Source organism: Hippopotamus amphibius, chromosome 6 (assembly GCF_030028045.1).
Source record: "Hippopotamus amphibius kiboko isolate mHipAmp2 chromosome 6, mHipAmp2.hap2, whole genome shotgun sequence".
Lineage (NCBI taxonomy): Eukaryota > Metazoa > Chordata > Mammalia > Artiodactyla > Hippopotamidae > Hippopotamus > Hippopotamus amphibius.
In genome coordinates, this window is record NC_080191.1 from 116,815,060 (window position 1) to 116,840,269 (window position 25,210).

A 25,210-nucleotide genomic window follows, 5' to 3' on the forward strand; every position below is an offset into this window, starting at 1 on the left:
GTTTTCCATAGTGGCTGTACCAACTTACATTCCCACCAACAGTGCAGGAGAGTTCCCTTTTCTCCACACCCTCTCCAACATTTGTGGTTTCCAGACTTTGTGATGATGGCCATTCTGATTGGTGTGAGGTGATACCTCATTGTGGCTTTGACTTGCATTTCTCTGATGATGAGTGATGTTGAGCATCTTTTCATGTGTTTGTTGGCCATCTGTATGTCTTCTTTGGAGAAATGTCTATTTAGGTCTTCTGCCCATTTGTGGATTGGGTTATTTGCTTTTTTGGTATGAAGCTGCATGAGCTGCTTGTATATTTTGGAGGTTAATCCTATGTCCGTTGTTTCATAGGCAATTATTTTTTCCCATTCTGAGGGTTGCCTTTTAGTCTTGTTTATGGTTTCTTTTGCTGTGCAAAAGCTTTTAAGTTTCATGAGGTCCCATTCGTTTATTCTTGATTTTATTTCCATGATTCTAGGAGGTGGGTCAAAAAGGATGTTGCTTTGATGTATGTCAAAGAGTGTTCTGCCTATGTTTTCCTCTAGGAGTTTGATAGTGTCTGGCCTTATATGTAGGTCTTTAATCCATTTGGAGTTTATTTTTGTGTATGGTGTTAGGAAGTGTTCTAATTTCATTCTTTTACATGTTGCTGTCCAATTTTCCCAGCACCACTTATTGAAGAGGCTGTCTTTTTTCCATTGTATACTCGTGCCTCCTTTGTCAAAGATAAGGTGCCCATATGTGTTTGGGCTTACTTCTGAGTTCTCTATTCTGTTCCATTGATCTTCCTTTCTATTTTTGTGCCAGTACCATACTGTCTTGATCACTATGGCCTTGTAGTATAGTTTGAAGTCAGGAAGCCTGATTCCACCAACTCCATTTTTCCTTCTCAAGATTGCTTTGGCTATTCGGGGTCTTTTGCGTTTCCATACTAATCGTAAGATTTCTTGCTCTAGTTCTGTGAAAAATGCCATTGGTAATCTGATCGGGATTGCATTAAATCTGTAAATTGCTTTGGGTAGTACAGTCATTTTCACGATGTTGATTCTTCCAATCCAGGAACATGGTATATCCCTCCATCTGTTTATGTCATCTTTGATTTCTTTCATCAATGTCTTAAAGTTTTCTGCATATAGATCTTTTGCCTCCTTAGGCAGGTTTATTCCTAGGTATTTTATTCTTTTGGTTGCAATGGTGAATGGGAGAGTTTCCTTAATTTCTCTTTCTGCTCTTCCGTTGTTAGTGTATAGGAATGCAAGAGATTTCTGTGCATTAATTTTGTATCCTGCTACTTTACTAAACTCATCAATGAGTGCTAGCAGTTTTCTGGTAGAGTCTTTAGGGTTTTCTATATATAGTATCATGTCATCTGCAAAGAGTGATAATTTTACTTCTTCTTTTCCAATTTGGATTCCTTTAATTTCTTTTTGTTCTCTGATTGCTGTGGCTAACACTTCCAAAACTATGTTGAATAACAGTGGTGAGAGTGGACACCCTTGTCTTGTTCCTGTTCTTAGAGGGAATTCTTCCAGTTTTTCTCCATTGAGAACAATGTTGGCTTTGGGTTTGTCATATATGGCTTTTATGATGTTGAGGTAATTTCCTTCTATGCCCATTTTCTGGAGAGCTTTTATCATAAATGGATGTTGAACTTTGTCAAAAGCTTTTTCTGCATCTATTGAAATGATCATATGGTTTTTATCCTTCGATTTGTTGATATGATGTATCACGTTGATTGATTTGCGTATATTGAAGAATCCTTGCATCCCAGGGATAAACCCCACTTGATCGTGGTGTATGATTTTTTTAATGTGCTGTTGCAGTATGTTAGCTAGTATTTTGTTGAGGATTTTTGCATCTATATTCATCAGTGATATTGGTCTGTAGTTTTCTTTTTTTGTGACATCTTTGCCTGGTTTTGGTATCAGGGTGATGGTAGCCTCATAGAATGAGTTTGGGAGTGCTCCGCCTTCTGCAATATTTTGGAAGAGTTTGAGAAGGATAGGTGTTAACTCTTCTCGAAATGTTTGATAGAATTCGCCCGTGAACCCATCTGGTCCTGGGCTTTTGTGTGTTGGGAGATTTTTAATCACTGCCTCAATTTCTGTACTTGTGATTGGTCTGTTCATGGTTTCTATTTCTTCCTGGTTCAGTCTTGGAAGATTGTATTTTTCTAAGAATGTATCCATTTCTTGCAGGTTATCCAATTGATTGGCATATAGTTGCTTGTAGTAGTCTCTCATGATGTTTTGTATTTCTGAGGTGTCCGTTGTGACTTCTCCTTTTTCATTTCTAATTCTGTTGATTTGCATCTTCTCCCTTTTTTTCTTGATGAGTCTGGCTAATGGTTTATCAATTTTGTTAATCTTCTCAAAGAACCAGCTTTTAGTTTTATTGATTTTTCTTATGGTTTCTTTCCTTTCTTTTTCATTTATTTCTGCTCTGATCTTTACGATTTCTTTCCTTCTGCTCACTTTGGGGTTTCTTTGTTCTTCTTTCTCTAGTTGTTTGAGGTGTAAGGTTAGGTTGTTTATTCGATCATTTTCTTGTTTCTTAAGGTAGGACTGTATTGCTATAAACTTCCCTCTTAGAACTGCTTTTGCTGCGTCCCATAGGTTTTGGGTTGTTGTGTTTTCGTTGTCATTTGTTTCTAGATACTTTTTGATTTCCTCTTTGATTTCTGTAGTGATTCCTTGGTTGTTTAATAGTGAATTGTTTAGCCTCCATGTGTTTGTCTTTTTTGCAGTTTTTTTCCTGTAATTGATATCTAGTCTCATGGCGTTGTGGTCTGAGAAGATGCTTGATATGATTTCAATTTTCTTGAATTTGCTGAGGTTTGATTTGTGACCCAAGATGTGATCTATCCTGGAAAATGTTCCGTGTGCACTTGAGAAGAAAGTGTATTCTGTCGTTTTTGGATGGAATGTCCTATAAATATCAATTAAGTCGAGATGGTCTAATGTGTCATTTAAAGCTTGTGTGTCTTTATTTATTTTCTGTTTGGATGATCTGTCCATTGATGTAAGTGGGGTGTTCAAGTCTCCCACTATAATTGTGTTCCTGTCGATGTCCCCTTTTATAGCTGTTAGCATTTGCCTTATGTATTGAGGTGCTCCTATATTGGGGGCATAGATATTTACCATTGTGATATGTTCTTCTTGGATGGATCCCTTGATCATTATGTAGTGCCCTTCCTTGTCTCTTTTAATAGTCTTTACTTTCAAGTCTAATTTGTCTGATATGAGTATTGCCACTCCAGCTTTCTTTTGACTTCCATTTGCATGGAATATCTTTTTCCATCCCTTTACTTTCAGTCTATATGTATCCCTTGGTCTGAAGTGGGTTTCTTGTAGGCAGCATATAGAAGGGTCTTGTTTTTGTATCCATTCAGCCAGTCTGTGTCTTTTGGTTGGAGCATTGAATCCATTTACATTTAAAGTGATTATTGATATGTGTGTTCCAATTACCATTTTCTGAATTGTTTTGGGTTTGTATTTGTAGGTGTTTTCCTTTTCTTGTGTTTCCTACTTAGAGAAGTTCCTTTAGCACTTGTTGTAAGGCTGGTTTGGTGGTGCTGAATTCTCTTTACTTTTGCTTGTCTGGAAAGCTTTTGATTTCTCCCTCAAATCTGAATGAGATTCTTGCTGGGTAAAGTATTCTTGGCTGTAGGTTTCTCTCTTTCAGGACTTTCAGTATATCCTGCCATTCCCTTCTGGCCTGCAGAGTTTCTGTAGAAAGGTCAGCTGTTATCCTGATGGGTTTTCCCTTATATGTTGTTTGTTGCTTTTCTCTTGCTGCTTTTAATATTTTTTCTTTGTGTTGAATTGTCGTTAGTTTGATTAATATGTGCCTTGGTGTATTTCTCCTTGGGTTTATTCTGTATGGGACTCTCTGTGCTTCTTGGACTTGGTTCATTATTTCCTTTCCCATGTTGGGGAAGTTTTCCACTAGAACCTCTTCAAATATTTTCACAGACCCTTTCTTGTTTTCTTCTTCTTCTGGGATGCCTATAATTCGAATGTTGGTACGTTTAAGGTTATCACTGAGGTCTCTGAGGCTGTCTTCTAGTCTTTTTATTTTTTTTTCTTTTTCCTGCTCTGTGGCGTTTATTTCTTCCATTCTATCTTCCAACTCACTTATTCGTTCTTCTGCCTCAGTCATTCTGCTGGTTAGAGCATCTAGAGTATTTTTAATTTCAGTTATTTTGTTATCCATTGCTGTTTGTTTTTCTGAGTTCTTATGAACTGTTTCTTGTACTTTCTCTAATTTGTTATCGAGATTTTGTATCATTTTTACTATCATTACTCTAAATTCTTTTTCAGGCATTTTTCCTATTTCCTCCTCATTTATTTGGTCTTGTGGGTTTTTTTCCTGCTCCTTTGCCTGCATGGTGTTTCTTTGTTTCCTCATGGTTGTCCAAGCTTTTGGGGTTGCTTGTCCTGGTGATAGAGGTGTTTATAGAAGAGTGTCCAAGCCTCAGACTAATGTCCAAGTATTGGAGTAGACGAATATTCAGTCTAGGAAACACATACATGTATAAGACACACAATTATTGAATCTGTTAGGACATAAGGCTCTAGAAAGACCTGACAGAACCCCAGTGTGCTATCAGATATTCAGAGAGAAACCCAGCAGAAATTGACAACTGAAACAGAACAAATCAGAGACAAAAGCAAAAGCAAACAAACAACAAATAACACCCTACACATACAAACATCAATCCAGGGAGATTTTGTAAGCTAGGATCAAATATAGAAATGAGCTGGAGTACCACCAGAGAGAATGGAGATTCTCAGAATGTAATTAGACAACTGTACTAAGAACTAAGATAAAGACAAAAGCCTAATATTAATACCAAGGCAGTGCATCATCTGGAGAATAGAGCAAGGAGTCTGAGCAGACCGATAGTGTTGCTTATGTTAAGATAAAATACACTTAAAATGGCTGGAAGAATGGGGAACAGAAGAGTGTAATGTGGTTGGAAATATGCAAAGAAAAAGAAAGGAATAGAAGTGTATAAAAGAAAGGGATGAAAGGAAAGTATGAAAGATATTTTGTCCGTACTACCAAAAACTTAGCTAGATATAGAAGTATTTTAAAAGGCAAAAAAAAAAAAAAAAAAAAAAGAGTAAAAAATATCCTAATAAAATTATGTTGTAAAACTTGTAGATCCCTTAGGGCTAAGATCGTATTTAATAAATCAAAAAAAAAAAAAAAAAAAGAGAAAGGAAAAAAAAAAAAAAAAATCCAGAACTGATCCCCGAATGGACCAGTTCAATAGGTATTGATACTACTATTTCTGTTTCCTTAGCGTCTCAGCTGTAAGTGTCCTTTTCCTTGCCTTGGGTTTTTTTTTTTTTGCGTTATTCTGTGCCCAGCAGAGGTTCCTTTATTGTTCGTCTGTAAGCCTCGGTGTGTGGGGAGGGAGAGGGTGCAATAGTGGCTCCTTCTCCTGGGAGGGAGTGAGCAGTGGCGCACTGTTGCTTCAGTCAGGCTTGGAGGTGCCTGTTGCAGAGGGCGCTGGTGGCTCAGGCGTACACAGAAAGTCTTAGAGTTGGGCCTCTCTCGGGGTTTTTTCTTTTTGATGCTGGTTTTTTTTTTTTTTTCTCTCGGCAGCCTCCCTGCTGCTGGCGCTGCAAGGAATTTTAATCTAGCCCCGCCCGAGCGCCTGAGGGTGCTTGTTATCCCTGAGCGCCTTATGTGGCCCCGCAGGGCGTCTCTCCGCTGCCTGTTGCAGAGGCGCAGAAAGAGAGAGAGAGGCTATGCGCGCGGCTCCTCCCCCCTGCCCCGGAGCCTGCAGCCTCCAGCCGCCATCATGGCCGGGCAGCTCTCAGGGATCGGCACTCCTCTCCGCGGACCTCCTCCCTCCTGTCCTCTCGGTCCGTCACCCTACCGGCAACAATGTTTCTCCCCCTGAACCAGCTCTCCGGTTCCCACCTTCCCGCTCCTGGACCCTCCGTTCAGCCGCGGATCGATGTCTCGGTCTGGGAACGCTGAGCTGCGCTGCGGACCCTCCGTATGTTTCTCACTCCCTCCCGTCTGCCACAGCTCCGCCGCTTCACCCTCTTTGAGCCCTCGTAGATGCCTCCCTACCGGCTATGTCAGGTTCTCCGCAGCCCTTTCCGGTGTCCGAGGCCGTCTGCTGGTGTTCAGCTGGTTCTCTGTGGGAATGACTGCGTCCTTCCGTGCATTCCCAATGCACCTGTGGAGAGGGATGCACTCCACGTCTCTCTACTTCGCCGCCATCTTTTTCTCTTTCTTTAGTTTTTGATGTAGCCACATCTAACTGCAGGGGAGGTTAGGAAATATGATAGCTATTTGGCCATCATTTCTGTTACAGTGGTAGAAATGGAAGCTGGATTTTTGGTGAATACTTAGGAGTCTCTGCTACAGTCTCTTAATCCTATTTATTTACTTATAAATATATTTTATTTATTTTCTTTCTCTTTTTTTTTTTTTGGCTGCTTTGGGTCTTTTTGCAGCACGTGGGCTTCTCTCTAGTTGCGGCATGTGGGTTTTCCCTCTCTAGTTGTGGTGCGTAGGCTCCAGGGCACGTGGGTTCTGTAGTGGTGGTGTGCGGGCTCCAGAGCATGTGGGCTCTTTAGTTCACAGCATGTGTGCTCTCCAATTGAGGTGTGTGAGCTCAGTGTTTGTGGTGCATGGGCTCAATTGACCCATGGCATGTGGGATCTCATTGTCCCTACCAGGGATCGAACCTGCATCCCCTGCACTGGAAGGCAGATTCTTTACCACTGGACCACCACGGAAGTCCCTCTTAATCCTTTTTATTTATTTATTTATTTTTTAAATTTTATTTATTTATTTATTATTTTTTGGAAGGGTACACCAAGTTCAATCATCTGTTTTTATACGCATATCCCCGTTTTCCCTCCCTCCCTTGACTCCCCCCCTACCCTCCCCGTCCCAGTCCTCTAAGGCATCTTCCATCCTCGAGTTGAACTCCCTTTGTTATACAACAACTTCCCACTGGCTATCTATTTTACAGTTGGTAGTATATATATGTCTGTGCTACTCTCGCTTCATCTCAGCTTCCCCTTCACCCCCTGCCCCCTCCCAAACCTCGAGTTCTCCAGTCCATTCTCTGCATCTGCGTCCTTGTTCTTGTTACTGAGTTCATCAGTACCATTTTTAGATTCCGTATATGTGAGTTAGCATACAATATTTGTCTTTCTCTTTCTGACTTACTTCACTCTGTATGACAGACTCTAGGTCCATCCACCTCATTACATATAGCTCCATCTCATCCCTTTTTATAGCTGAGTAATATTCCATTGTGTATATATGCTACATCTTGTTTTGTTTTGTTTTTTTTTTTAATGTTTTTTTTATTTTTTATTTTATTTTTTTTGGGGGGGTACATCAGGTTCAATCATCTGTTTTTATACACATATCCCCGTATTCCCTCCCTTCCTTGACTCCCCCCCCCTCAAGTCCCCCCCACCCTCCCTGCCCCAGTCCTCTAAGGCATCTTCCATCCTCAAGTTGGACTCCCTTTGTTATAGAACAACTTCCCACTGACTATTTTACAGTTGGTAGTATATATATGTCTGTGCTACTCTCTTGCTTCGTCTGAGCTTCCCCTTCACCCCCCGCCCCCTCCCATACCTCGAGTTCTCCAGTCCATTCTCTGTATCTGCATCCTTATTCTTGTCACTGAGTTCATCAGTACCATTTTTAGATTCCATATATGTGAGTTAGCATACAATATTTGTCCTTCTCTTTCTGACTTACTTCACTATGTATGACAGATTGTAGTTCTATCCACCTCATTACATATAGCTCCATCTCATCCCTTTTTATAGCTGAGTAATATTCCATTGTATATATATGCCACATCTTCTTTATCCATTCATTTGTTGATGGGCATTTAGGTTGCTTCCATGTCCTGGCTATTGTAAATAGTGCTGCAATAAACATTATGGTACAAGTTTCTTTTGGGATTATGGTTTTCTTTGGGTATATGCCCAGGAGTGGGATTACTGGATCATATGGTAGTTCTATTTGTAGTTTTTTAAGGAACCTCCAAATAGTTTTCCATAGTGGCTGTACCAACTTACATTCCCACCAACAGTGCAGGAGAGTTCCCTTTTCTCCACACCCTCTCCAACATTTGTGGTTTCCAGACTTTGTGATGATGGCCATTCTGATTGGTGTGAGGTGATACCTCATTGTGGCTTTGATTTGCATTTCTCTGATGATTAGTGATGTTGAGCATCTTTTCATGTGTTTGTTGGCCATCTGTATGTCTTCTTTGGAGAAATGTCTATTTAGGTCTTCTGCCCATTTGTGGATTGGGTTATTTGCTTTTTTGGTGCTAAGCTTCATGAGCTGCTTGTATATTTTGGAGGTTAATCCTTTGTCCGTTGTTTCATAGGCAATTATTTTTTCCCATTCTGAGGGTTGCCTTTTAGTCTTGTTTATGGTTTCTTTTGCTGTGCAAAAGCTTTTAAGTTTCATGAGGTCGCATTCGTTTATTCTTGATTTGATTTCCCTGATTCTAGGAGGTGGGTCACAAAGGATCTTGCTTTGATGGATATCATAGAGTGTTCTGCCTATGTTTTCCTCTAGGAGTTTGATAGTGTCTGGCCTTCCATGTAGGTCTTTAATCCATTTGGAGTTTATTTTTGTGTATGGTGTAAGGAAGTGTTCTAATTTCATTCTTTTACATGTTGCTGTCCAATTTTCCCAGCACCACTTATTGAAGAGGCTGTCTTTTTTCCATTGTATACCTACATCTTCTTTATCCATTCATTTGTTGATGGGCATGTAGGTTGCTTCCATGTCCTGGCTATTGTAAATAGTGCTGCAGTAAACATTATGGTACATGTTTCTTTTGGGATTATGGTTTTCTTTGGGTATATGCCCAGGAGTGGGATTACTGGATCATATGGTAGTTCTATTTGTAGTTTTTTAAGGAACCTGCAAATAGTTTTCCATAGTGGCTGTACCAACTTACATTCCCACCAACAGTGCAGGAGAGTTCCCATTTCTCCACACCCTCTCCAACATTCGTTGTTTCCAGACCTCTTAATCCTTTTTAAATAAAAGCAAATAATACGTACAAAGGAGAAAGCTTAGGTATAGAAATGTAAAATGAAATGCAAATCTCTTTTTTCTCTTTCTTAGCAGTCTTTCCCAGAGGTAACCACTATTAAGTTTCTTGTGTATCTTTCCAGAAAAAAAATTACTTATGTGTCAAATATATATCAATATATTTACTTTTAACTGAAAAAAGAATGTATTATACACACTTTCATACCTAGCTCTTTTTTCACTTTCTTTCCCTATCATGGCATACAGATTTACCTTATTCATTGTAATGGCTGTATAGTACTCTATTGTGTGAATGGAACATTATTTAAACATTACCGTACTAATGGACATTTAGATCTTTTACAGTTTTTGCTCTTATAGTAGTGTTGCAGCAAACATCTGTGTGTATTAGTATGTTTTTGTGACTATATCCATTGGATCAGTAATGGAATTTGGTCAGTGAGCAAAAATGCTTAAAATTGTTTTTTAAAAAAGGAAAGAAAGGTGGTATTTCTGGGTAATCAAGGTCTCCTAAATCCCAAACTCTACACATCCTTGAAAAACTGTATGTAGGTCAATAAGAAGAAAAAAGAAAGCTACCATTTCCGTGCCTTTATCATAATTGGAAAACAGGAAACTAAGAACTTCATATAACAATAAGTAGAACAATAAACACCACTTTCTAGTTGGACTGTTTCTTGAGTTTTGGCTATAATTCTCTTTGGGGAGCTGGAAGAAGTGTTGAGACACTGCTAAGAAGAAAGAGAAGGAAATTTAGAAGAAATCACTCAGGAAGAGAAAGCTCACTATAAGAGTGAAAATACTGGAAAAGAGTCCTGTTAGGTCAGAAGAGTTACTTCGGGGGAGGGACTTAAACATGCACAAGAATCAAGAAGGCAGTCATGGAAAGGCATTCATTCTGGGGAAGAAAAGATTAAAAAGGAAGAGAGAGGCACCTTTGGAAGTTGTGAAGAGAAGGAAAAATGAAGAAATAGGTAAATTTACATTTCTGCGCGATAAAAACAAAAAATTGAAGGTCATACTATCCCTTTCCCTACCACCCTTTCTAATATCAAGACACCTATTAACTAAATGGCACTTTGTTATACTGACAGAAGAGGGCGCTCTTGAACTGGGAATCTTGTTCACCATCCCAGACTGCCGGCCCTGTCCACAAAATTCAGAGAGATACAAGTAGTTTATCTACACAAAGCTACTAAAATAAGAAAACTGAAAATGAGAATTAAAAACTTCAGTTGACAAAACTTCCTTCAGTGTAAGTTAATCATTCAGCAGATGATCACACTGCAGTTGAGTTCAGTACCCTCAAGTAATCATTTGAGTTATGAAAATCAAATTCAGAAAGTTATGACAATGCACATAAAATAGGAAGAAAAGTTAGAGGTGACTGAATTAAAATGGGGCAGGGGGAACAAAATTGTATATCAGAAATGAAGACAGAATTATGAAGTACTCTAGAGAGAATGTATTTGAATGAAATTTATTAAGGAATGTTGATGAAGTGGGGAAAACAACCAAGAATATACAGCTAAAAAAAAAAAAATCAGAAAAAGTGACTATAGTGGAAGATAGGCAAAGAAGACTGAACATACATATAACTGGAGTGTCTGATGAGGGACAAACAAGAACAGAGTTAATGTTTAAAACTATAATCCAAGAGAACATTCCAGAAATAAGACCCAGAGCTACATAATGAAAGAGCCCACTGAGTGTATGGGAAAATTAACCAAGAATGATCAAACTCAAGTAAATATCTACATATAACTATTAGATTAAAAAAAAATCCTCAGGACTTTGAGGCAAAAAGATCAAATAACTTATAAGGATGGGAAAATTAGAGTAGCATCAGACTTCTCAAAAGCAACAACAAAAGAAGGCAACAGTAGAAGAGCACTTCCCGGAGTCTCCAGGGAAGAGTATGGGACTAAGGATTTTATATCTGGCCAAGCTGATGTTCATGTATTAAGACTAAAGAAAACCAGTTTTAAATAGATAAAACTGAGGGAATTCTGTGTTCCTAGGCTCTTCTTGAGGAAGCTGCTAGAGGATGAGTTTCATCCAACCAAGAGATGACTGGAGAAATTTTAGCAAAAGAATTAATGGTGCTTATTTAAGACTAAAACAAGATTGGGAATGAGGGTGGAGAACACTGTATAAATGCTGTGTTTCAGTTGCAGAAAAAAAATGCCACTGAAAGAAGAGAAGGAAGAGGGAAAGAGTATAACAGAATAAGTTCACTGATCATTGTGACTTAACAGGTATTAAATGTAAATGGCTCAGTTAATAAGACATTAAATGAGGAAACAGACTAAGGACATTAAAAAGGTATAATTACAAAGGTAACCACTAGACCAAAAATATAAGTCTTTGTAAACAGCAACATAAAACATATCACTTAAATGGCAAATATAACATGGTACACAGAATAACTGCAAGAATAAAAAACATCTGAAATACCAATAAATATGCATGGCTTAACTTATTAAACTCATTTATTAAAAGAAAAAGATGTTCAGTTTACCCCATAAAGCAAGACCAACTGTATGTGGTGTGCAAGAGACAAAGTGATTCTGAAAAATTAAACATAAGGGATGGGCAAAGATATGTCAGGAGAACAGAAACATAGCATTGTATGTGAGCCTAGTATTGGATGATGTAAAATCCAAGTATTTACTGTGACAAGGAAAGACATTTTCAAATGCTTAAAGCCATAATTCACAATGATGATATAAAAGATCTATGCCCTAAATGCTACAGCTGCCATCTTTAAGAAGAAGAATCTATAGGATATCCAAGGACACACAGGTAGAAAAAAATAATAGATTTAAACACACCATAATTAATACAAAGTAGGTCAAATGGACAAAAATAAGTAAGATATAGGAGACCTCAATAACATCTTAGATAGGTATTAATGCTCTATTTCAGACTTTACAGCCTGGTAATAGGCAATGAATCTTATTCTCAATTGCATATGGAACATTCGCAAAAGTTGATCACATATTTGGTCAGAAAGAAAGCATCCTTAACAGTCCATAAAGCAAAAATATTACAAACAACATGAATCAAGACTAGAAATTTATAGCTACAACAATAAAAGCTCTGTCTCATTTGGAAATAAATCTTCTGTTAAACAGTTCTTGGATAAAAGGAGAAAATATAAGCCAAAATGACAGAATTCTAAGAGAATAAAGGTAATGAAAAACTACATATCAAAATTTATGGAATAGTATCTATGAGGGGGGAAAATTTATAGCCTTAAGTGCTTAGTAAAAAATGAAAAGAAACTAAATTCTAAAATAAAATATTCTTAAGACTTATAAGACAGGATTTAGTAAGGAAAAAGGCAGAAATTTTATGACTTAGGAAATAGAAAAACAGCAGTAAACTAATGGAATGGAGTAACTACTAGCTAACTTAAAAAAAAGTTACAAGTAAAAAGTGAAGAGGATAAATAACCATAGGGGTAGAAGAAATTTAAAAATCATAGGTTAGATGAACTGGACATTTTATTTGGAAAATATGTTTTACCAAAAATTGATCCCATTAGAGGTAGAAAGCCTAAGTGGACCAAATTACATAGTAGTTATTTCACAAAAATAGCACCAGGCCCAGATAGTTTCACATGGGAATTCTATGAAACCTTCAAAGACCAAAGAGTCACAATGCTACATAAATAGTTTCAGAGCATAGACAGTAAACACACAGACACACACAGACACACACACCCTTTACAAATTCTTTTTATGAAGCAAGTATGACGTTGATAACCGAACCTAATAAAGATACAACTGAGAGCTTCCTAGGTGGCGCAGTGGTTGAGAATATGTCTGCCAATGCAGGGGACACAGGTTTGAGCCCTGCCCCAAGAAGATACCACATGCCGTGGAGCAACTAAGCCCGTGTGCCACAACTGTTGAGCCCATGTGCCACAACTACTGAAGCCTATGTGCCTAGAGCCCGTGCTCCGCAACAAGAGGCCACAGCAATGAGAAGACCGAGCACCGCAACAAAGAGTAGCCCCTGCTCGCTGCAACCAGAGAAAGCCCGTGTACAGCAATGAAGACCTAACACAGCCAATAAATAAATAAATAAATAAATTTAAAAAAAAGATACAACTGAAAAAGATTTCAGATTGGCATCACTTACCAATATTGATGCAACAATACCAAATAAATGTTAGCTAACAGACTCCAACACCATATTAAAATTATATACCATAAGCAAGTGGGATTTATTGTAGGAATGCAAGATTGGTTCTAGAAAACCTATAATGTACTATATTAATAGATACATGGGAGAAAGATCATATGGTTGTTTTCACAGATGCTGAGAAAAGCCTTTAAGAAAGTTCAACACCCATTTCTAAGAGGAACACTCAATAAAATAGAAATTGATGAATACTTAACATGATAGTTTATATACACTTTTTGAAAACCAAGTGTGTTACTTAATACGAAAATACACTAAGATCTGGGACAAGGCAAGAATGCTATCTCCACTATTACTTTTTTTAAAAATTTTATTTATTTATTATTTTTTTGGGGGGTGCACCAAGTTCAATCATCTGTTTTTATACACATATCCCCGTATTCCCTCCTTCCCTCGATTCCCCCCCACCCTCCCCATCCCAGTCCTCTAAGAAAAATACGGAACGCTTCACGAATTTGCATGTCATCCTTGCGCAGGGGCCATGCTAATCTTCTCTGTATCGTTCCAATTTTAGTATATGTGCTGCCAAAGTGCGCACTCTCCACTATTATTTAACATTGTACTGGACGTATTAGCCAATGCAGTTAGAGAAGAAGAAGATCAACTAGGGGCAAAAAGCTTTGGAAAAGTTAACCTGTGCTTGTAGGTGATATAATATGCAAAAAATGCTAGAGAATGTGATAAAACTGAAACAAGAAATAGGCAACAGGATATAAAATTAACCTAGGAATAGTCTTCATATACACAAACAACAACCAATTATATTATGGTAGTGTAAAAACTTTTTACATAGCAATAAAGATAAAATATTTAGTAATAAATTTATGGGGATAAAATATTTAGTAATAAATTTATGGGGCAAATTTTAAAACTTATGGAAAACATGAAAATAGACTGGAACAAATGCAGAGACATCCCTTGTTCCTGGATATTGAGTTAATATAAAAATATCAAAAGAAGAGCTATGGCCATATCCTTTATTAAAGCATGCTGTTGTTCATACAGTATAGTCTTGGAACATAAGTAGATCTGTGGAATAGAATAGAAAAGCTAGAAGTTGATTCAAGCATATATAGAATTCAGATACATATGATAAAGGTATTATGTCAAATTCCAGGGGCAAAGATTAGTTAAAAAAAAAATTTTTTTTTAATTCTCATTTTTGGCTGCATTGGATCCCCATGGCTACCCACGGGCTTTCTCTAGTTGCAGTGAGTCGGGGCTGTTCTTCGTTGTGGTGCGTGGGCTTCTCATTGCAGTGGCTTCTCTTGTTGGGGAGCACAGGCTCTAGGCATGGGTGCTTCAGTAGTTGTGGCTTGAGGGCTCTAGAGCACAGGCTCAGTAGTTATGGCTCATGGGCTTAGTTGCTCCGAGGCACGTGGGATCTTCCCAGCCCAGGGATCAAACCCAAGTCCCCTGCGTTGGCAGGCGGATTCTTAACCACTGCAACATCAGGGTAGTCCCAAAAGATTAGCTTTTCAGTAAATGGTGCTAGGGAATTCCCTGGTGGTCCAGTGATTAGGACTCTACTCTCTCACTGCCAAGGGCCTGGGTTGAATCCCTGATTGGGGAACTAAGATCCCACAAGCTGCAAGACATGGCCAAAAACCACCCCAGAAAAACCAGTGGTGTAGACAACTGGATAGCTGGTGAGGAAAATATAAAATTATATTTGTAGTTTATACCATATACAAAAATAAACTACAGATTGACCAGAGAACTAAATATAATAAGTAAATCTATATTAGTACTAAAAGAAAGCATAGATGAATTTCTCTAACTTTAGTAGAAGGTAAAAGATTTTGAACTATAATTTAAAATCCAGTTTCAGTTAAAAAAAATTGATAAAATTTTACTATGTAAACAAGTAAAAATTCCACTCTGCATAGCAAAAAAATACATAAAGTTAAAAGACAACCAGGAATTCCCTGGTGGTCCATTGGGTAGGACTCTGCACTTCTGCTGCAGGGGGCACAGGTTCAATCCCTGGTTGGGGAACTAAGACCCTGCATGCCCTGCAATGTGGACAAAAAAAAAAAAAAAAAAAAAAAAAAAAAAGAAAAGAAAAAGACAACCAACAAATTGGGAGAAAAATATTTGCAACATATATCACAAATAAAGGACCAATATCCCTAATATGTAAAGAACTTTTTAAAAAATTGACAGAATAAAGACTAAAATTGATAGAAAAGCAGGTAAAAATCATGGATAGCTCACAAAAAAAGATATAAAATGGACCTTAAACATATTGGAAAGATGTTCAGCTTTACCCATAATGCTAGAAATGCAACTTGATATTATACTGAGTTATTTCTCCTTTATCAAATTGGCCAATAATTGAAAACTTGAAAATACTTTCTATGGTAAGTGTGTGGGGAAACAGACACTCACATGTGTTGCTGGTAAGGGTTATGGTACTATGTAAGACTTTGCCCCAGTACCACCTCTAGGAATTTGCCCTGAAGATACACTTCCCACCATACAGAATTATAGATGCACAAGGTTACTGTTGTTACATTGTTATTTATAATTGTGAAATATTCTAAGCAACCTGAATATCAGTTTCAAAATAATGTAAATAACACATAGGAGATTGGTTGAATAAACCATGGTATACCCACACAATGGAGTACTATGCAGGAGTGAAAAAGAGTGAGAAGGAGCTCTCTGAACTGATATGGAGTGATTCCCAGAATATATTGTTAAGTGAAGAAACCCAGAGTGCAAGAGAGAGTACCTGTAGTTTGTTTCTTTCCATATATGGTGAAAGGGGAATTAAAAAGCTATAAGTTTATCTATTCATTTCTGCAATACACACACAAAAGATAAATCAGAAAATGATGACATTAATAACAGGATGAGTGGAAGGGATTGGGAGTTACACTTAAACTATATTAATGTTTATATATTAAAAAAATAAAATCAAGACTGGGGGGCAAACCTTTGAAATCAAAACAAATGAACCTGACTGTATTTCACATGAATAACTTTTGAACACAGTATTTTGACTGTATACCTTTAGTGTAATGACAGAAATAGTTATAAAGAAATACTGGATTTAAGTTCGGTTGTGTGTGTGTGCGTGTTTGGCAGTCATATGGATTACCAGTTCTGAAACCATTTTATTTATATTTGCAGATTGAATAAATAAGTTTTGAGGATAGCGGGAGTTAGATGTCCACTGTAGGAGACAGGAGTTATGGTATGGAAGGGAGGATGCTAGAATGAACTCTGTAGTTGAATTGGACTAGAATTGGAGTTATCAGTGTGTGCTCCCAGTTTTCGTATTACGTAAAGAAATGAATGTGTGTGTGTGTCTGTGGATTTCCTCTCTCTGTGCTCTGGGATGGCTTCTTAGAAGTAATCATTTACCCCACTTCTCCACTCCTGGGACCTGGGCCCCTTGGAGAAATGGCTGATTCTAGGCTTGGGGCAGGAAAAGATATAAGATGAAACTGAAAGGTAATTCCGGAATGTAAGATGGTGGTCAAAGAATGATGGAGAAACATCAAAAGGGCTTAGGATCCACCTTGAATAAGCTCTCACTGTCAAATATGGGGAAATTTGAACATAAATAATGTTGGTAAAGATTACAATCCACATAATAAAACATAAATCTGTAACTTCATACTATGGATTTCCTGTAAGTAAATGGGAAAGGCAAAGACATTTCTGGCAATAGAAGGCCGAGTAATAAGCGGAGAAAGAAGAATGGGGTTAGGGAAATCATTTGGCAGCTATCATGGCAGTAATTGGGTTAATAAGCAAGGATCATCTGTGAATGCCAACTGAAAACTTCCTGGGTGAAGGTTTGAGGAGGAGTAGGATTTTTACATAATTTCAAAATATTTCTCCACAAAATACTTACTAATTACAAGTGGAAAAATAGTAACTTTACAGGGGAGAAACCTGGCATATATCACCACCATTAATGGACAGCTTGACATCATGTGCCTTTTGATGTGATGCACTTGAGAGGCTCACTTCTGTGATATTCTGTCAAAAATGCTTTACCTGAAATTAAACATGAAACAAACATGAAACCCAAATAACCAAGTAACAGATCTGTAGTCTTCAGAGATGTTATGAACATGAAAGACAAAGACTGAGGGGAAAAAATCAAGGGAGCCTAAAGAGACATGACCACTAAAAGTACCAGATGATTTTGGGTCAGGTTCTAGAACCAGATTTTTGTTGTAAGGAATGTTATTGGCATAACTGACAAAATTTGAATAAGGTTTTGTAATAGATGATAATATATTAATGTTAATTTCCTTATTTTGACACTATCACTGAAATTATATGAGAGACTGCCCAAATTTGAAGAGACAGACACATAGATAGGTACTTAAAGAGGCATCCTGTCTGTAACTTACTCCCAAAAAATTCAGGAGAAAAATTGTGTGCATATACATACATATAGTTAGAGAACATATATACACACACATATACTTGAGAGACTGAGAGAAAAGTGGGGTAGGCAGGTCGGGAGAGGGAACGATAAAGCTTACGTGGTAAAGTGTTAATCAGTAGGGAATCTGGGTGAAGGATATTTAAATTTTCTTGTACTCTTCTGGAAATTTTTATGTAAGTTTGAAGTGATTTCAAAATAAGGTAAAAAAAAGTGTATTAAATATGCCAATTTCAATTAAAACCTTTAAGAAAGACGGCACTGGTTTATTCTCATCCAGTCGTGTGCAAGAGGGTTTTCCTTCCAGCAGGGAGAGGCTGCCTCTGCCTGTTGTCTGGCTTCGTGGGAGAACCTGTGGCGGGGAGCAGCTATCCAGCCTGTAATTCTGTAAATGTCTATCATTCTGTAATGTTGTTGGATCTTGTGCATCATTTTGAGCTTGGATGTAAATTTATCCCTGCAGGTTGTTGATGAGCGAGAATTTTTTGAGATCATGCCCAATTATGCCAAGAACATCATTGTTGGTTTTGCAAGAATGAATGGGAGGACTGTTGGAATTGTTGGCAACCAACCCAAGGTGGCTTCAGGTAGGAGGGATACCCTCTCCTAGACCTCAGGGGGGTGGTTGGGGTCCAGGGCTGCCTGGGCCCATGGTGCCCATCGTCTGCCCTTTCCTCAGATACGGCCTTCCATGGACTTAGAAAAAACTCAATAGATGTTGCAAAAGTTTCCTTTTCTTTTAATTTCTTAAAATCATCATAAGCATCTCAAAATGCTTCTTTCATCCTTGTCTAATTTTTTAAGGGTTTAGAGATAACTTTCCTCCTCAACTTTTACAGTCTTTACCTTTTCAAGGCCTGCTTTCTGTCCCCTTAGTTAGATTATGACTCACCCACTAAACTATGAGCTCCATGCGGCCAGAGGTGTTGGTGTCTTATTCACAGTTTTATCGCTAGTGCCTTTGGTGGTACCAGGTACATAGTTATTATGTAACAAAAAGTTAACGACATCTTGCTGTACCTGTGCGCCACAGCTTTCTGGTGAGATGGCCAGACTTGAGTCACAGTCTGGTGGTGGGGACTCTTCCATGCTTATGCTCTGGGTGGGGTTGGGGACTCTGGATACCACTTCCCTCCTTACTATTTTCCTTCTTAGGTTTCCTTTGAATCCCTGTGTGGGATGCATACACCCTCCCTTTCTGACCCAGCCTCATCTTTTATTTCTGCCATGGCAATTTCTCCTTGTCCTTATTTTATTTTTTAATTTATTTATTTATTTAGCCTGTGCCATGTCTTAGTTGCGGCACATGGGGATCTTTGTTGTGGCATGTGGGATCTTTTAGTTGTGGCATGCTGCCTCTTAGTTGTGGCATGTGGACTCCTTAGTTGCGGCATGCGAACTCTTAATTGTGGCATGTGTGCAGAATCTAGTTCCCCGACCAGGGATTGAAACCAGGCCCCCTGCATTGGGAGCCTGGAGTCTTACTCGATGGACCGTCAGGGAAGTCCCTCTCCTTGTCTTTAGAAACAGGTTTTTAAAAATGTTTTTTATTGTGGTAAAATATATATAACGTAAAATTTACCATTTTAACCAGTTTTTGTTATTGAACCAACACAATATTGTGTTGGTTTCAGGTGTACAGCAAAGTGATTAAGTTTTTTATATACATGTATGTGTGTGTATGTATATTGTTTTTCAGATTCTTTTCCATTTTGGGTTATTACAAGATATTGAATATAGTTCTCTGTGCTATACAGTAAATCCTTGTCTGTTTTATATATGGTAGTGTGTATCTGTTAATCCTATACTGCTAATTTATCCCTCACCCTTCCCCCTTTCCTCTTCGGTAACCATAAGTTTGTTTTCTATGTCTATTAGTCTGTTTTGTAAATAAGTTCATTTGTATTATTTTTTAGATTACACACGAGTGATATCATATTTGTCTTTCTCTGTCTGACATACCTCACTTAGTACGATAATTTCTAGGTCTGTTCATGTTGCTGCAGATGGCAATATTTCATTTTTTTTAAATGACTGAGTAGTCTTCTGTTGTATATATATACACTACATCTTCTTTATCCATTCACCTGTTGATAAACACTTAGGTTGCTTCCACGTCTTGGCTATTGTGAATAGTGCTGCTATGAACATTGTGGTGTATGTATCTTTTCGAAGTAGAGTTTTGTCTGGGTATGTGCCCCGGAGTAGGATTGCTGGATCATATGGCAACTCTAGTTTTTTAAGGAATCTCTATACTGTTTTCCATAGCGGCTGCACCAATTTACATTCCCACCAGCCATGTAGGAGGCATCCCATTTCTCCACACCCTCTCCAGCATTTATTCTTTGTAGACTTTTAAAAAAAAATTATTTATTTGGTTGTGTCAGGTCTTAGTTGTGGCATGCGAACCCTTATTTTCAGCAGGCATGTGGGATCTAGTTCCCTGACCAGGGATCATACTTGGGCCCCCTGCATTGGGAACTTGGAGTCTTATCCACTGTGCCATCGGGGAAGTCCCATTCTTTGTAGACTCTTTAATGATGGCTATTCTGACTGGTGTGAGGTGATACCTCATTGTAGTTTTGATTTGCATTTCTCTGGTAATTAGTGATGTTTAGCATCTTTTCATGTGCCAGTTGGCCATGTGTATGTATTCTTTGGAGAAATGTGCATGTAGGTTTCTGCCCAGTTTTTTGATTGGGTTATTTGTTTTTTTTGATATCATTTTGACCATTTTCAAGTGTGTAATGCAGTGGCATCGATTACATTCACAATACATGTGTAGCCATTACCACTAGCTTTTCCAAAAATTCGTCAAATCATCCCAAACAGAGACTCCCTTTCCATCCTACATCCAGCCCTTGGTGATCTTAATCTACTTTCTGTCTCTGTGAATTTACTTATTCTAGATATGCCATATAAGTGGAATCATACAATGTTTGTTCCTTTGTGTCTGGCTTGTTTTACTTAGCATAATGTTTTCAAGGTTTATTCATATTGTAGCATGAATCAGAACTTCATTTTAACTTTTTGTGTCTGAATAACATTCCATTGCATGTGTATACTACATTTTTTTAAATGATTCATCTGTTGATGGACACGGGTTGTTTTCACCTTTTCACTATTGCAAATAATGTCACAGTGAACATTGGTGTACAAGTATTTGTTTGAAACCCTGTTTTCAGTTCTTTTGGGTATACACGTAGTTGTTTTGTTTTAAATTTTTATTTATTTTTTATTTATTGGCTGCGTTGGGTCATCATTGCTGTGCTCAGGCTTTCTCTAGTTGCAGTGAGAGGAGCCTACTCTTCATTGCGGTGCATGGGCTTCTCATTGCGGTGGCTTCTCTTGTTGCAGAGCACGGGCTCTAGTCATGCAGGCTTCAGTAGTTGTGGAGCATGGGCTCATTAGTTGTGGCTCACGGGCTCTACAGTGCAGGCTTAGTAGTTGTGGTGCACGGGCTTAGTTGCTCCAAGGCATGTGGGATCTTCCCAGTCCGAGGATTGAAACTTTCCTGCATTGGCAGGTGGATTCTTAACCACTGTGCTACCAGGGAAGCCCTACATCTAGTTGTTGAATTACTGAGTCATATGGTAATTTTAGGTGTACTTTTTTTAGGAAATATCACACTGTTTTCCACAGTGGCTGCACTATTTTACATTTTCACTAGCAATGTACAAGGGTTCCAACTTCTTCATACTCTCATCAACACTTGTTATTTTCTGGTATGTTTTGATAGCAGCCAGTCCTAATGGGTGTGAAGTATTATCTCATTTATGCTTATATTATTATCTCATTTATATTTCTCTAATGATGAGGGATGTTGAGCATCTTTTCTTAGGCTTATTGGCTGCTTGTATATCTTTGGAGAAATGTCTATTCAAGTCCTTTGCCCGTTTTTAATTACTTGGAGATTTTTGTTGTTGTTTTTGAGTTGTAGGAGTCCTTTGTGTATTCTGGATATTAAACCCTTATCAGATAAATGATTTGTAATTATTTTCTTCCATTCTGTAGGTTGTCCTTTCACTTTCTAGATAACATCATTTGATACACAAAAGTTATAAAATTTGAAGTCTAATTCTCTCTCTTTTTTTGTTTTTTTTTGGGGGGGTTATTTGTGCTTTTGGAGTCATATATAAGAACTTATTGCCAAATCAAATGGAGCTTTTCCCCTATGTTTTCTTTTAGGAGTTTATGCTTTTAGCTTTCATATTTAGGTTTGAACAGTTTTGAGTTAATTTTTACCTATAGTATGAGTTAGGGGTTCAGCTTCATTCTTTTGCATGTGGAAATTGAATTATCCCAACACCATTTGTTGAATAGACTATTCTTTCCCTATTGAATGGACTTGGCATTTTTGTCAGAAATCAGTGGGTGATATATGAGTTTATTTCTGGGTTCTCAATACTATTCCTTTGGTCTCCATGTCTGTCCATATGCTAGTATCACACTGTTTTGACTACTGTAGGTTTATATATATATATGTATTTTTTATTATTTTTTAAAATTATTTTTGGCTGTGTTTGGGTCTTCGAGAGCTTTTTTCTAGTTGTGGAGTGGCGGGCAGGGGCTGCTCTTCATTGCAGTGCACAGACTTCTCATTGCAGTGGCTTCTCTTGTTGCAGAGCACGGGCTCTGGGTGCGGGCTTCAGTAGTTGCAGCAGGCGGGCTCAGTAGTTGTGGCTCGCAGGCTCAGTAGTTGTGGCACACGGGCTTAGTTGTTCCGTGGCATGTGGGCTCTTCCTGGACCAGGGCTTAAACATTTGTTCCCTGCGTTGGCAGGCAGCTTCTTAACCACTGTGCCATCAGGGAAGTCCCCTGACATTTTAACAATGTAAAGTTTTCTGACCCATGTTTTCTAATTTATTTTGGTCTTTTATTTCTTCAATAATGTTTTGTAGTTTTTACTGCACAAGTCTTTAACCCCTTAGTTAAATTTATTCCTAAGTGTTTCATTCTTTTAGATGCTCTTATAAATGGAATTCCTTTTTCAATTTCCTTTTTGGATCGTTCGTTATTGGTATATAGAAGGACAACTATGCAACTGCTTTTTGTTTGCTGATCTTGTAACTTGCAACTTTGCTGAATTTATTAGCTATAGTAGCTTTCTTGTAGATTCTCTGGAATTTCCTATATATAGGATCATATTAGATGCAAATATAGTTTTACTTTTTACTCTCCAACTTGGATGCCTTTTATTATTATTTTTTCTTGTCTAATTGCTCTGGCTGAAACTTCCAGCACAGTGTTGAACAGCAGTGGTGCCAGTGGGCATCCTTATCTTGTTCCTGATCTTAGGGGGGAGACCTTTGCATTTCACTGTTGAATATGATGTTAGCTGTGGGTTTTTCATATGTGGTCTTCATCATGTTGGGGAAATTTCCTTCTATTTGTAGTTTTCTGAGCGTTTGTTTTATCATGAAAGGTGATAGATTTTGCCAGATGCCTTTTCTGTGTCAATTGAGATGATCATGTAGCTTTTGTCCTTTGTTTTACTAATGTGGTGTATTATTACACTGATTGATTTTTGTTTTTGTTTTTGTGTATTGAACCACTTATGCATTCATGGGATATATCCCATTTGGTCATGGTGTATAATTTTTTTTTTTAATTTTATTTTTTAGAGCTTTGAGGTTCATAGTAAAATTGAGTAAATATGTTACAGTTATGGAATTTACATCATCACAAGTCCATGGTTTACTTTAGGATTCACTCTTGGTACTGTTTATTCTGTAGTTTTTGGTAAATATGTAATGATATCTACCCACCATTTGCAGCATCATACAAAATGGTTTCACTTGCCCTAACAATCCTGTGTGCTCTGCCTATTCATCACTCCCTTCCCCCTAACCCTGGTAGCCTGATAACCCCTGGCAACCATTCATCCTTCTACTGCTTCCACAGTTTTCCAGTATTTTTCGAAATGTCATGTAGTTGGAATCACACAGTATGTAGCTTTTTCAGATTGGCCTCTTCCACTTAGTTATATGGAAGAAGCTGATTTGATAAGGCTACATACTCTATAATTCAAGTTTCCTCCATGTCTTTTCATGGCTTGATAGCTGATTTTTTTTTTAGCGGTAATATTACATTGTCTGGATATATCATAATTCACTTATCTGTTCACCTGCTGAAGGACGTCTTGGCTACTTTTGAGTTTTGGCAGTTATGAATAAAGCTGCAAAAAACATTCATGTGCAGGTTTTTGTGTGGACAGAAGTCTTCAGCTTATTGGGTAAATACCAAGGAGCATGATCGCCAGCTTGAATAGTAAGAGTATGTTTAGTTTGTAAGTAAGTATGTTTAGTTTGCCCAAGTGTCTTCTGGAGTGGCTGTAGTAATTTGCATCGCCACCAGCAGTAAAGGAAAGATCCTATTGCTCCATATGCTTTTCACCATTCAGTTTGTCAGTGTTCCGAATTTTGGCTATTCTGAGAGGTATCTCATTTTAATTTGCCTTTCCTTGATGACATGTGATGTGGAACGTCTTTTCAAATGCATATTTGCCAGGTCTGTGTTTTCTTTGGTGAGGTACCTGTTCAGGTCTTTTGCCCATTTTTCAGTTGGATTATTTTCTTATCATTGAATTTGTTTGACCTAAATAAAGAGGTAAACTGAAGCAAGCTCAGAAAAAATGAGTTTATTCAGGAATAGCAGAGGAACTATAATTCAGGGCAAGAAAACTGTAGCAAGCTACAGGTGAGTCCATTGAGGGTTTGGGGCAGGTTGTATTTATGGACAGGGAATGTATAGAGGGGAGAGTTCAGTTAGTCAGTTAAAATAAACAACAAATGGAGACCAGCCTTGAAAACTTCCTGAGCAGATAAAACTAGTCCAGTCACAGAAACAAAACTCAGTTCAACCCACTTTATGAGTCCAACCCGACCTGGATCATTTCCCATTCATGAAACTTCCCAAGGTCGATATGAGACAACTCCTTATCGGCTCCCTGTCATCTGAGAAAATTTTGACATTACTGGTGTTCTGTAAATCAGGCATTTAAGGGAAGTCAGTTTCTTAGTCCTAAAGGTTTGTCTTCCTGAGGGCACATGTGTGAGATTCTTCATTTTATATCCTCCAGTTCTATTTTAGATTGATATTCTTTCATGGGTTTTAAGAGTTCTTCGTATATGTTAGATGACAGTCCTTTATCAGATTGTGTGTTTTGCAGATATTTTCTCTCAGTCTGTGGTTGTCTTCTCATTCTCTAGACAGTCTTTCACAGAGGAGATGTCTTTAATTTTAATGAAGTCCAGCTTACTAATTATTTCTTTCATGGATCATGCCTTTGAAAGTTTGTGTATCTAAAAAGTTAATGCCGGGGCTTCCCTGGTTGCACAGTGGTTAAGAATCCACATGCCAATGCATGGGACACGGGTTTGAGCCCTGGTCCAGAAAGATTGCACATGCTGCAGAGCCACTAAGCCCGTGTGCTGCAACTACTGAGCCTGTGCTCTAGGGCCCGAGAGCCACAACTATTGGGCCCATGTGCCACAACTACTGAAGCCCCCGCGCTTA

The 25,210-nt window shown here is 38.1% G+C and overlaps 1 protein-coding gene and 1 non-coding gene across 8 annotated transcripts in view; one reads left to right on the top strand and one right to left on the bottom strand.

Annotated features, from left to right (window-relative positions):
- The window catches only part of PCCB (propionyl-CoA carboxylase subunit beta), a 111,172-nt gene that overhangs the window by 42,295 nt on the left and 43,667 nt on the right, over positions 1-25,210 (top strand). For all 7 annotated transcript variants that reach the window (XM_057738194.1, XM_057738190.1, XM_057738192.1 and 4 more), the window contains exon 10: positions 18,156-18,279. In XM_057738194.1, the coding sequence (XP_057594177.1) occupies positions 18,156-18,279 (124 nt within the window). The remainder of the gene's footprint in view (positions 1-18,155; positions 18,280-25,210) is intronic.
- Positions 13,713-13,819, bottom strand: LOC130856152 (U6 spliceosomal RNA). Its single transcript, XR_009054450.1, has one exon. It is a non-coding gene; the product is annotated as a U6 spliceosomal RNA (small nuclear RNA).